This window comes from Chroicocephalus ridibundus, chromosome 9 (genome assembly GCF_963924245.1).
Source record: "Chroicocephalus ridibundus chromosome 9, bChrRid1.1, whole genome shotgun sequence".
NCBI classification, from domain to species: Eukaryota; Metazoa; Chordata; class Aves; order Charadriiformes; family Laridae; genus Chroicocephalus; species Chroicocephalus ridibundus.
In genome coordinates this window covers 24277022-24290378 of record NC_086292.1, presented here as the reverse complement: position 1 = coordinate 24290378, position 13357 = coordinate 24277022, and the positions used below count along the sequence as shown (strand labels likewise).

Below are 13357 nucleotides of genomic sequence, written 5' to 3'. Positions count from 1 at the left end.
CCCTGCACACATCTGCTCAGCAGATGGGAGCTTATCTGCCCACCTCGTGGAGCGAGCTGTGACAGCTGGTCTTCAGTGCACCTTAACCAGACCAGAGGAAAGGCAACTCTGGGTGGCTTTGGCAGGAGAGCTGCGCAGCTCTCCTTCCCTGACCCCGCGGTAAAATGCGTGGGCTCACTTTGCCCTCGCGCTGCTCACCACCAGCTGCAAACACTCTGTGTTTATTTCAGCCCTACCAGTGCCACTCTTGCTGAGCTGCTGCACAGCCTTTCCCCCTATTAATAAACGCACAATTCACAGGGGGAAAATAGCCTTTAATGCCGTGGTGGTATTTGAACCAGGGGAGGTATCTGTTTGGGGCGGGGGGTTAACTCCTTTTTAGGCATTCAGTTCCTTTGCTCCAGCCTCCGCTCCACATTTGTGAACGCAGCCTTCTCCATCCAGCTGAGAGGAGGAAATTATGTGTGCAAGAGGAATCAGGGCTGCCTTCCTGGCACACCGCTCACATCGCTAGGACTCCTGTGCCTGCCGCACGCTCAGCCACATGCTCAAGGATGCTGCACCTGAAAGTCCAGTTTCTGGATGACTCCCAGAAGATCTTTGTAGTTGATGTAAGTGTGTATCATGTTCTTATTGGGGGTTTTTTTGTGCTAATTATTGAAGTCATTGCTGCTTTGAAGGATTGCATGGTCTCTGATAGCTTCAGGTTTTCAGTTTTAAACAAAAACAACAAAAAAAGCAAAACAAAAAAAAAAAAAAAAGAAAAAAAAAGCCTGAAATCCAAAACAAGAAGTTATAGTGCTGGTTGCGAAGTGTCTTTCAGCACCAACACACTCATGCTCTCCTCTGTTATTGGCATTATTTATAAAGAAGGAGGAATGGCCTTTACTTATCTGGTGTCGTCTTTTGGAAATCAGGTAATGGTAATATGAAGGGCTGTTCTTGACAAGTGTGGAGTTCTTCTCTTGTTTGTCTGGCTGCCAGTATAAGCATTCAATAAGGAAGAAAAATCTGGCAACTGGATAAAAGTAGCATCTTTAACAAAATTATCCCTAGTGAGAAACATCTGCATGCATCTCTTCCGGGGCTTCAGTTGGAAAGGAAAACTGTGTGTTTTTGTGAATAGCTAAGGGGAAAAACTCACTGTATCTTATTTTCTGCATGACAATGTCCAACAACACACTGTCCTAAAAAAATTCACATTTAATAAATGCTAGCTCTGAAATAGATTTTAAATGTAAAGTATTAATATTTATGGTGTCAGATTTACATATATATGTATATAGGTAACTGAAACTATGTATATCTTGACTATGTGTTAGAAACAGAGCTTTTTACAATTGTGATTGAGCACTTACTGTTGGTTAGGATTTGATAATCACAGTAGCTAATTGAATTAGCTAATTCAAGTAGATCTGTTCTAGCACCTACCTGCATCTCCTATGGGACCAGAGTGTGTAATATAAATGGTTTTTTCACGTTCTATTGCATTTCTCAGCCTGTCCTGTCCTCTGGTTTTACTGCATAGCCTGAGAACTGCTCGGTCTTGGGTGCACTGCTCTGTTTCTTTGTGACAGTATTTTGCACAAAAGAGGATTGTAGAGCAGTTCCATTCCTTGGTACAGCATGGAAGTTGTTTGATTTGGTTTAATTAATGAATCCTAGACCTGGAGTCAGCTTAAAAATGAGACTAGTCATTTTAAAATGCCTTTTTTTTCCATATTGATTAGATCAGGGCATAGCGAGAGACAATTTAACACATGCTGCTGGTACAATGTTGCTGCATTTTTTCCATCTCTGCTTTCTTATTTGCCTGAAACACAGCACTATAGCTCTGCACAACATGTTATTGCAGCAAATAGCTTCCATTAGAGGAACTCCTGGTCATTTCCCTTTTTATTATGGAACAGTATTGGAAACCCCTTTCAGGCATTTCATGCATTTGATGCTGTATGGGTACAATAAATGAGTAGTTGAATTAGTGACTTCTCCATTATAAAAGGACCGCTTTGGGCTAAGTTTTGAGCAGATACATCAAGCAACTCTTCCTAAATCCCTCCTGACTTTGGAAAGCTCTTTTGAGTGTGCAGTACTTCAGTATAATGGAAGGGAAAGAACAAAAGGGAGAAAACACGGCGGGCCTGGTTCCCTCTCAGCCTCGTGCGTGGAGTCTGCATCCATACCTGCCTCACGTGGGTATCACAGCTGCTGGCACCTGCAGCCAGGCTCGTTTTCAGTCCGGCTTTGCCCCCGAATGAGTTCTTCTCCTGCTGGGTGCTGGCCTGGGAAGCCTTCTGCCTTCATCTACATCCTTGCTGATGGCTGGGGCCTGGCATCCTCTCTGTGGCCGCTGAGCTCCAAGGATCTCCTTCTGCTGGGCGATGGAGGTTGTTCTTGGGATGGCACCGACGAGTCAGTTCTGAGCCCTCAAGGCAGGGGAAAGCGGAGGACCTGCCACTTGTCCAAACGTCTCTTGTTGTGCCCTCCCTGATGAACACGCCAGGGCTGAGCCATGGTGCAGACAGGATATTGCCGGGATGCTGCCAACCACGCCAGCGAGCCCTGCGCCTGGCCCTGGGAGAGCATCAGGACCCCTGGCCCCAGGGTCCAGGTGCGGGGACAGTCACAGATCAGCCTTTAACAGGTTTGTTGCACTGAGAGGAGATATTGCAAAGCTGCCTCCCTTCTTCCTTCCATCCCTGGGTACCCAGAGATGTGACCTGGCATGTGCCCTCACCAATAAAGTTACCCTTCACTCTGGAACAGTTTAAACGAAGCAGCCTTGAGCCTGGTCAGGCTTCGGAGACTCCCCCAGAGCAGCACAGAGATGGAGAACCACTTTGCAGCCTGGGCAGACAAAGCCTGGGCGTCTCTGCTAGCGGAATTTGCTAGAGGGCAAGATGCAGTAGAATGGAAAAAAAAAAAAAGAAAGAAAATGCAAACCAAACAAGCCCAGAAAAACTAAGTGCTGGGGCTGAGTGAAGGAGAAAAATCTCCCATGGTCTTGTGTCCATCATGACAAGTATCGGTGGGTGTTCATTGACAAGAAGCTGCACGTGAGCTGGTCCAGCGAGGGCATGGGGAGCAGTGGGGCTGGTACCTTTTGGTGCGTACCAGCTGTGGCCATGCAAAAGACATCAGCATGGGAGGCATTTCCCACGGTGATGGAGAAAGATCACACCAAATCCTGTAAGGTGTCGCTTCCCTCTAAAACCGCAGACCTGGGTGCAGCAGCCCAAGCTACGGGGAACACTGCAGAATCATGGCTTTGCTGTTGGACAGCAAATGCTGCCAGAGTGTCGTTTGGGGACAGATGTATGTGTCCCCATGCGTCACAAACATTGCTCTCTGCCTCTGGATGCACATCTTGCTTTCTTACCCTGTCCCAGCTGCTTTCAGCGAGGACAGGAATGGCGAGCACAGCCTCTGCTTTCCACTGCCTTATACACAGGGGGTTCTGTCTGTGAGGGCTAACCCAGTCCTGCAACGTCACTGAAGGCACATTTAGGGTGGGAAGTGGGGCATCCAGCCCCATGCATCACCCTCCTGCCCTGCCCTGCACTCCTCCAACACAGCGCCCACTACTCCCACCCAATGCTGTGCACCTGCGCACGACCGTACCCCAGCACGGCTTGGAACTTTGGTACCCCGCAAACCCAGGACGGGACACCTGCAAGCAGCACTCGGTGAGAGGAAAAGCTCTGCTTTTCAACCGTCGCCAGCATCAGCAGGGCTGTGTCTCCCTAGCCAGCAGGTTTTCCCGCGGATGGGGCCACTGGTCTCCATCAGTGCCCGCCCTGGGCAGTTCTGGGCTTGGAGGAGAGCGGGTTGCTCCCAGCAGACATGTGGTGAGTAATAACCCAGTAAGAAATGCTTGTCTTTCCTGGATGCCTGACAAAGGCCAAGGCCTTTCATGCTAGAAAATTCTAGCTTGGAAAGAAACATTTATAATTGTTTTAATTACCCTTGTGATCTAGTAATTTTGAGGACAACCGGGGGTGCTGCAGAGTGAATGCTGTTATTACGCTATCGCTTTTCAGCAGCCTTTCAGCGCGGAGCCAGCAATTTCCAGGAGAAGCCGTGAAAGGTGGTTATTAGTGTGCATCACTGCCAGCAGCCAGGGTCCCTCCCGTCCCTGCCGGGAGAAGCGTTGGCACGGGGACCTGCAGCCTGCCTTCACCTCCATCACCCAAAATGCCATAATTTAGCAGCTGTCTAACCCAGCCTCTCTGCTCCAGTTTGCTTTTGCATGAACCCACACTTATTTTTAGTCTGCTTTTCACAAGTTGATAAAGGAGTAGCAGGGTCTTTGTTGGGGTGGGTCACTGCCAGGTTCGTTTCTGGTGCATTCTGGTGCGTTTTCCAAAGTCAGGGGCCTCCTGGGTCGCTCCCCAGCTCTGTCAGACCGCGCGGCAACAAGCCAAGCAGAACACCCACCAAGTGTTTCTGTTTACTCGGAATAACTACAGCCTGGTGTAGTTATCAGCGTGTAGTGCCACTTAATTAATATTGCTAAAGTGCACAGATGAGCCAGGGGCCAAGGCACAGGATCTCCGCAGGGTCCTCTTGCTGTTAATTACCATTAACCATAATAGTAGCTTGTCCCCGGCAATCCAGTCGCCGGCAGTCGGGGCACACAGGCTTGCTGCACAGGTTTGGGGGGTGCTCCCGTTTGCTTTTAATCGAGCATGTTTGCCACGGCCACCCCTGGTTCAGGCAGATGCTCATCCTGGGGAGCGCTTGCCAGTTTGCCAGGGATGGAGCTGCCCAGACAGTGACGGTTGCAAAAGGTGAGCCAAAAGCAGCATTTCTTTCCCTTACCTTTCCTCTCTGGTTTACATTCCTTATAGAAGCATGGAACGGTTTGGGTTGGAAGGGACCTTAAAGATCACATTGTTCCACCCCCTCCCCCGCCCTGGGCAGGGACACCTCCCACCAGCCCAGGTTGCTCCAAGCCCCGTCCAACCTGGCCTTGAACACCTCCAGGGATGGGGCAGCCACAGCTTCTCTGGGCAACTTCCAGGGATGGGATCTCAGCAATTTCTCCTTAATAAAGGAGAGAAGTGATGAGAAGGAATCTGATTTCCAAGAGAAGTTAGGGGCACACAGTGCGCAGTCATCCTGTCCCACATGCTGAAGCCAGCAACGTTTATTGAGCAGGGTTTTGCTGCAGCATGTTCAGGAAAATTCCCACAGATCCTCTTGGGGTAAAGGCAGGGAGCTAAAAGTTCTCCCCCATCGCACTGAAATCCCATCACCACAGCTGTTGGCATTGCCTAACCTGCTGCTTCTGTGGTGTGTTTGTTTGCTAGCAAAAATCCTGCGGAAAAGGGTTGTTCAACCTCACCTGCAGCCACCTCAACCTTGCGGAGAAGGAGTACTTCGGGCTGGAGTTTTGCAGCCAGGCTGGGAACCACGTGAGTGCAGCATGGGGCCCTGGCGCTGCACCACGCTGCAACCTTGCAGCAACTGCCTGTATGGCTGGGGGCTCACTGGCACCTCCTGGACGGAAAATTTCAATGGGAAGTTTTGCCACAATGCCAAAAAGCCCTTGAAAATGGGAGTTATGAGGGGAGCCACAAGCTGGTTGGCAAAGCCTTGATGATAGCCACGGCCCACGGAGTTTATCCGTAGCCATCGGCGTGGGCCTGCCAGCAGGACCCCTTGCTGCAGCAGCTAAGCTGGCCAACATTTCTGTGTTGCGTTGTAGCATGATGCTGCTGCTTCTATTCCCCTTCTCTTGTGCTGTTTACTCACACAGTTCTTCATTGCTTTCTTTCAGGTCTGGTTGGAGCTACTAAAACCCATAACAAAGCAAGTCAAAAGTAAGTACTTAAAGAATAAAATTCTAAATCACTGCCAGTGACTAGTGCAGACACATTTGTGCAGCCTTTATTGTTTGGGGATGGGGCGGGGGGCTGGTTTCCAGCATTTACCTGAGCTCATTTTATAGCATGAGGCTGGGTTGCAAAGACACCACATTCCGTATAAAACCCTGTAGAAACACCACTGCCTTTGCAATCTGGCTTCTGTGTCATTTTAGGCTTGAGCCGTTAATTGCCTTGCAGCCTGGTGGAGGCACGGGGGGCGGCTGCGTGCGTGCGCGCTCGTTGCCAGGCTGGCAGGGTGGTGGGCATCACGCCCTGCATGCCCTCCTGTTCCCTTCCCAACTCCTGGCAACTCAGCCACCTGAGCCCTGCCCTTCGCTGGCTCTGACTCCCCTCTCCAGCCCCCAGCCCCCCGAGGCCGTTGCATGGAGATGCTGCCGAGCCTGACCTCACTTCAGCATCCTGTGCTGTGGCCAGGACCGGTGCTAACACAGTGCCCCTTTCAGCCTATGCCTATTTCCACCCCTGTGGCAAACCAAAGGATATTTTCCCCAAATACATGCTGACCAGGAGGTGGTCAGGCACATGACCCCAGTATTTGTCACAGGGAGGCTGCAGTACAGTGTCTGCATGAATTTCTTGTAAGGGGAAAGCCTGGAAAAAAGCCTCCCCTTTCTGGGTGCATCAGAAGTGGGATTATTTCAGGTGCCAGTTTTTTCTTTCACGTCACTTCTGGCCTGCTCTCTCAGGCTCCCGTGCCTCCAGGAGCCCCTGAACCGTCCCACTGTGTCCTGGGACAGTCAGTGCCCACAAAATTGCCTCCCTCCCTCCATGCTCTTTGCCTTGGGCTTGGCAACTTGCTCTTACTCAACCCACAGAAAAGCTTTGCCCAGTGTCCTATGGAGCTGTTACATTCCAAGTGCTTGGAGGGCTGGATTTAAAGTCCAACCCCGCCGATGGCCATGCTCCAGACAAGCACCCGTGGCACCACTCCATGGAAACCCCCCCCTCCTGGTAGGGTTTTTTGCAATTTAAAGAATTGATGGGGCATTTTCTCTTTCATATTTTTTAGGCATCCAGTTCCCTTTTTGCTTCCACTGGGGGTCTGGGCAGGCTGGTTTTTGGGGAGAGGCTGGAGTCCCTGATGTTCAGGGCTTCCAGCCCTGACTGGTAAGGGCTCAGAGCGATTTCCTCTGTAAGGCGACAGCATGCGTGAAGAGAGTTGTAAATGTTCTCAATAGACACAGGAAAGAAAACTTATGAAGATGTTGTGTTTTAAGATCCTAAGGAGGTTCTTTTCAAATTTATGGTGAAATTTTTCCCAGTGGACCCTGGCCATCTGAGAGAAGAGCTGACCAGGTACAGTACTTGTTCTGTTACTTTCTTACCGCACAGTCCTGTATTTTTGCAATTGTGAAGCATGTGTTTAATTGTTTATCTTCATCTACCCAAACCTGTCTGTTAGCAGTGGTTATTCTAATTATTGAAAGAGCTATGTGCTTTAAAAAAACTAAAACCGAGAGAGTATCTTTTCTTGATCCTGGTTTTAAACAAAGTCCACTTGAAGGATCAGCCATCTAAAGAGGCTGCAAGTTGTTTACTGCCAAATGCTTTAGCAGTTGGGCATCAGGTCTGACTTCGCTCAGGCTAGCTCCTGCCTCATGCTGCGTTCTGAAAGAAGAACCTTTATTTTATTTTTGAAAATTACATTGTTAGCTCTTCCGTTTTAGAGAAAGCATTGTGTACAGGAGCTACGAATAAAACTAAGACAGTGCTTCTGCAGAACGTTAGCCGTGAGAGATGCAAATGGCCTCAAAAGCACAAAGAAATCTTAACTCTGAAAGCTACTAATGGGGATTTCAATGGCAGGGGCATACTGGTCATGGTGGTGCCCAGATGCAGCCTTCTGCAGGAGCTGGGCGCTCCTCCCGTGACCCCCTCAAACCCTCATCCCCTGGGTTGTAACATGGGCGAGTGCAGAGAGAGGTGCGGGGACAGCCAGCCCCCTGCAGCAGAGCCCTCGGGGCTCAGCCTGGCGCCTGCCACCCCTGCCCAGGGCACACTCCTGTCCCCTCCACAGGTACCTCTTCACCCTCCAGATCAAGAAGGACCTGGCACTGGGGCGGTTGCCCTGCAGCGACAAGAGTGCGGCGCTGCTCGTCTCCCACCTGCTGCAGTGTAAGGGCAGGCGAGCGCCCGCGGGGACGGTGCCCCTTCCCTGGGGAGGAGGACAACCGGGCTCTGCTTCGGCTGTGCAGCGAGGGTTTCCCCCTGCCGTGACCCCTCGCAGCCTAACCCATGTTCTCCTTGTGTCCCCCACAGCCGAACTGGGCGACTTCCATGAGGAGACAGACCAGCAGCACCTGGCAACCCACAGGTACCTGCCCAACCAGGAGTACCTGGACAACAAGATCATGCACTACCACCGGAGACACAGGTAAGGGCTGCTCCGCGCCTCGTCCGCCCACCCAAAGCACCCGGCAGGGGCCCACTGAGGGGCCTGTCCCCATTAGCGGGCAGCGGGGTGGGTGCGATGCCAGCACGCTCAAAGGCATTTTTTCAGCCCATTTCAGTGGCTGCCTTCTCGCTCTTGCCACTTCTCGATGCGTTTGTGTCTCCAGCGGGAAGACGCCGGCCGAGTCAGACGTTCAGCTGCTGGACGTGGCCAGGAAACTGGAGATGTATGGGATCCGCCCGCACCCCGCCAGTGACGGCGAGGGCACGCAGATCAACCTGGCCGTGACACACATGGGGGTGCTGGTCCTGCGGGTGAGCCCAGCGCTCAGGGCGGGCAGCCTTTCCCCAGAGACATCGCCTCTGGATGATGGGGGGGGGACCCTGTGTGCTCCAAACCCTCCCAGATCCTCAAAGAGGGAGCACTCCCGGGCAGACCTCAGGCACGGAGGCGATGCTCTGGGGCATCGCTGCGGGGTTCAGCCCCACCACCTCCATGCATGCCGGTTGCATGCCGCCATGCCCGCCCCAGCTCACTCGGCCCTTGTCATGGCGAGCACAGCCATGTAAGCACCACAGGTTACACTGCTGCGTCACATGTGTTCACCGTGTAATCTTCCAGCGAAAATAGCCACCTCATGTCTATGCAATTACATAATGCTGTAATCACGGCGTAGCTGCAGAATAAACACAGACTTCCTCGCAGCCGGCGTGAAGCAGCGCTTGCCTCCCACACCGGCTAATTTCAACCTGGGAACATCTTGCCAGAGCAGGGGAAAAAAAAAAAACAAAAAACAAAACAAAAACAAAAAAACCAACTGTAGGTCTGCTGTTCATAATTAGCGCTGCCAGACCCGGTTATTTATTCAGAGCCATAAACGCCCCTCATGGATGATTAGAGCATCTGTGAGCCCATTAAAATCTGGGCTCTCCCAGAAAGCTGAGGGGGTCTCAGTGCCGCAGCATGGAGTAACGCAATTTTACACGTTCCTGCCATGAAACCTTTATTGTCTGGCTGCATCTTAATTGATGCATAACAATAATGAGGGGTATGGTATGCTCGCAGCCTGCTTGGGCTGGGTCTGAAGGCATGGGAGCTGAGCTCTGCAGTGCTTCCAGCAAAGGAGAGGAGGGGTTGTCTTCTTTTGGGGGGTGATTCTGCATTAACTCATGTGATGTTTGAGTTGGGACAGCTGGGAGACTCTGCCTCTGCGGGGTTTGTCTTGGGATCCTGGAGTTTTACAAATAGCTGCAGGAGGCAGAGTTAGGGCCTGAACCTTGATTTCCACTTTTAGGACCAAGTGCTGGAGAGGAGGGTCAAACACCAAATCTCAGCATCCCTTTCCCAGCTCAGGTCTTGGCCCATCATGTTTCTGCAGTCCTCACTTGCCCCATCCTGCTGTAAACTGCTGTGTCCATCCTTGCAGGGCAATACAAAGATCAACACATTCAACTGGTCCAAAATTCGCAAACTGAGTTTCAAGAGGAAGCATTTTCTCATCAAGCTCCATGCAAACATATCTGTAAGTACCGCGCTGCAGGCAGCTGCCAGCCTCAGAAGCAGGCAAGCAAAATCCCTGATTTTGAATAAAGTCTGTTTCTGCTGCTCATGGATGATGCTCCTTCCTCGTGAGTGTGGTGTGTGCCACCCCCATGTCCCCAGCAGGGTGACACTGCGCCACCCAGAGCTGCCAGCAGCCCAGTGTGGTCCTTTGGGGGGTGAGGAGGGCGAACGGCAGAACCTGGCCCTGCGCCCCGACACTTGTCTCTGGCCATGCAGGCGCTGTGCAAGGACACGCTGGAGTTCACCATGGCAAGCCGGGACGCCTGCAAGGCTTTCTGGAAGACTTGCGTGGAATACCATGCCTTCTTCAGGCTGTCTGAAGAGCCCAAGTCAAAGCCCAAAGCCCTTCTCTGCAGCAAGGGCTCCAGTTTCCGCTACAGGTAAAGTCCTGAGGGAAAACCCAAGACAGGAGGCCAGGAAGGGCGTGGGGATGGCTCAGAGCTTCCCTTTTATGTTGGACCTGGCTGGATGCAAGGGGATGATGCCTGATAGCCGCTTTTCCTGGAGAGACTGCTGCCTCGGTCCTGCCACGTCCCCTCTTTTCCCCTGGGATACGGGGATGCCCTGGGGCTGGGGCTGATGGTGCTACTCACACCTCTCCCCCCTTACTGCAGCGGGAGGACGCAGCGGCAGCTGCTGGAGCATGGGAGGAAGGCGAAGATGAAGAGCCTGCCCTTTGAGAGGTACCGGGGAGCAGGGAGGAGGGCAGTGCCCAGGTGGTGCGGGTGGACACAACCCTCCTGGCCATGAACCCACCCACGCTCTTGGCCTTGCAGGAAGCACTACGCGTCCCGCTATGATGAAAGGCAGTGCCGCTCCTCCCCAGACCTCCTGACAGACATCTCCAAGCAGGTATGTCCCTTCAGCGTCAGTGAGAGGTAACAGCAGGGCTTGGGGGAGAGTCTTGGCATCGCAGCCCCAGCTGGCGGAGCTCAGCTGGAGTCCCCAGGGCTGACCCTCAGCTCTGTGGGCTCACTAGCGGCCCTGCTTTGCCTGGCTGGGGCTCTGGGCACCCACCCACCCTCTGCCCCTGCTCAGGTGGAGGAGCTGCGCCTTGCCTATGGCAGCCGGGGCTCCTACCATGCCAATGGGGTGCACACCTCTGAGCCCATCCTGGACGGCCGGCGCCGGAGCTCCCCTGTGGAGGTGACGTTCGCTGCCGAGCTGGAGCGCTCCAAGCCCGAAGCGTCCCCCGCCTTCCTGCCCCACTCCAAAAGCTCATCTGCCTTCCCCCTGCTCTACGCCGAGCTGGAGCGAGCATGGGAGCCCACCGACCACTTCAGCGCCAGGAACCCCTTGACCTCCTTTCAGCCTCACCACCAGTTCGCCGGGAACAGTAAAAGCACCTCGGTGGGCAACATGCGGGAGGTGAGCGCCCAGCCACTGGTGTACTCGGATGTGCCATGCCCCCCGCCCGTGGCTACCCCGGCGCCACAGGTCCTCTTCTACCTGGACAGGCCTCCACAGCCCCCATGCCACACACTGGCGTCCGGCGAGGACGCAGACAGCGGATGCAGCCCCGCAGCTGCAAAACCCCCCAGGCGCAGCCCAAGCGGGACCCGGGCCGGGAATTTTCACCGTGATGCCATGGGTGTGGCAGCGGGCAGAAGCATGGCCCCAGCTGGGGAGAGCAGGTTGCTGGCTCGCTCCTTCGATTACGGCCTTCAGGAGCAGCCCCCCAAGCGGTCTTGGAGCCAGTCGGACATGAAAACCATCCGCTTCCCCTACGGCTCTGAGTTCAGGCCGCTGGGGCCGTGCCCCGTGCTGAGCAGCCGGAGGCCGGGCGTCTTCCAGCACCTACCAGGCCAGCCAGGGCCGCGGCGCTCGGCCGAGCGCTATGTGGGCAGCAGCACCGAGTCCAGCGACTCCGACTCCGACTTCCTGGCCACTGACTACTGCTCCCTGTACGGCCGGGTGCTGCGGTCGCCTATGGCCCGGGTGCGGCTGTCCTCCGGCAGCCTCCAGCTGGATGAAGAGGATGAGGAGGTGTCCTTTGCCACTGGCGCTGCTGAAGAGAGGACTTGCCGGGGGTCCTCCAGGTATTTCACCTAGGTGCCTCACACTGGCCAGAGGGAGCCAAGGTGGCCAGCGCCAACCTGGGGCTGCAGAAGGCTGACACTCTCATTTGCAGGGATACTGCTTCCAAACCATTGTGATGGGCTTGTGTTGTACGACTGCTCTTAGCTATAGAGGATGTGTTAACGGACAACAGGTTCAGAAGTACTCAACACCAGCACCACGCTTGGAAGCTGGTGTGTCTCTGCCACCACACACGGGGGTTCCACTCCAGCCAGAAGGGCCAGGGCTCTCCTAAAAGCCCTGCAAAGACCTTGCGTCCTCCCCATGCTTGGAGCTCAGCCGCCAGTCTTCATTGAGGGGGTAGGGAGAAAAAGAAAAGAGACATCTCACAGAAGAATTTAAACGTGTTTTTCACAGCGGCAGGGAAGCACACTGGTGGGAAGGGTGTTTGAGGCCTGTTTGGAGAAGAACAGAATGTCCAGGGTAGGCTGCTCCAGGAGCTGACCCCCTCCATTGGACACTGCCAATGCCCCAGCACAGAGCTCATCTCCTCCATCCTGCCTCTCCTCCCACCCACGCTGAAGGGAGCGCCTGGCCCCGGAAGACAGGGGCACATGTTGGGGTGCTCCTTGCAATGCTTGGAGTCATGGAGGAAGCAAACCCCTCCGCCTTCTCCCTGGCCGGTTTAGAGCATTAGCCTTCCCCAAGAAGCATCCCAGCTGTGCTTGTAAACCATTTAGCAGCATCCCACAGCAAGCTGTGGAAAGGAGGTTAATGAATGATATCGCAAAGCCCCGCTTCTATTAGGCCCATTGATTGCCTTTTTCTGGCAGCACCTCCACAGCCCTGGCGCCTCAGTGCCCCGCTTGAAGGCAGGGGGAGAAAGACCTGTGAGGGGTCCTCCGCTCCCCCAGATCAGGCCCCAGTGGAGGAGCACGGGGGAAAGAGCTCAGGAGGGGGGGAGGAAAGAAACAGGCAGCTGGTGCTCACCCTTGGCGTGAGGCAGTCTGCTGTAACCATGGTGCTTTCAAACCCTCCTCTGCCGCACAAGCGCAATGTTATTTTTACCAGAGTTGTTTCTGGCTGTAAAGGAGGAGGAGATGGGACTGCTCACCATCAGTGGGGCGGCAGGAGGGGGATTCCCAATTTATCCATTGATCCCTGGAAAAGAAAAGGCATAAAGATACTTCTTGAAAGTATTTTTATTACAAAACCTTATTATTACCCTAAAACTACACAAAATACACTCAAAAGACTGGAGAATGGTGACACCTCTGTAAGATTTTAGGGGAGGATCTCGTTACTTTTCTGTAAGAACAACCCTGTAACATTCTGTAGGATGTGACTGTAAGAAGAGCGGCAACCCACTAAATCCATGGTTGAGAAACCACTGTGACCTGCTAGAACAGATTTCAGAAATAAAGAAGCTGCGACAGAGACAGAAAACAGGTTAGAAGACAGAAAATAGGTAAAAATAGCTGGGCCTATGGGT

The 13357-nt window shown here is 53.4% G+C and overlaps 1 protein-coding gene across 2 annotated transcripts; it reads left to right on the top strand.

Moving 5' to 3' along the window:
* The first annotated feature begins 478 nt into the window (after positions 1 to 478).
* FRMD7 (FERM domain containing 7) lies at positions 479 to 13016 on the top strand. Of its 2 annotated transcripts, none has more exons than XM_063345994.1 (12): positions 479 to 611; positions 5313 to 5417; positions 5783 to 5825; positions 7154 to 7187; positions 7909 to 8006; positions 8151 to 8265; positions 8450 to 8597; positions 9710 to 9805; positions 10063 to 10226; positions 10461 to 10529; positions 10623 to 10698; positions 10885 to 13016. In XM_063345994.1, exons 1-12 carry the CDS (start codon positions 555 to 557, stop codon positions 11896 to 11898), a joined length of 2019 nt encoding a protein of 672 aa, XP_063202064.1. In that variant the 5' UTR covers positions 479 to 554; the 3' UTR covers positions 11899 to 13016. The 2 variants fall into 2 exon arrangements, with proteins under 2 accessions (XP_063202064.1, XP_063202065.1); XM_063345995.1 differs by having other exon boundaries at positions 7109 to 7187.
* The last annotated feature ends 341 nt before the right edge of the window (positions 13017 to 13357 follow it).

Excerpts from the sequence above, each read along its gene's own strand:
- FRMD7 (XM_063345995.1), top strand. The coding sequence starts at position 555 with ATGCTGCACCTGAAAGTCCAGTTTCTGGATGACTCCCAGAAGATCTTT. Across the intron at positions 8,266-8,449 it reads CACTACCACCGGAGACACAG|CGGGAAGACGCCGGCCGAGT; the intron begins GTAAGGGCTGCT and ends TTGTGTCTCCAG. Across the intron at positions 10,227-10,460 it reads GGCTCCAGTTTCCGCTACAG|CGGGAGGACGCAGCGGCAGC; the intron begins GTAAAGTCCTGA and ends CCCTTACTGCAG.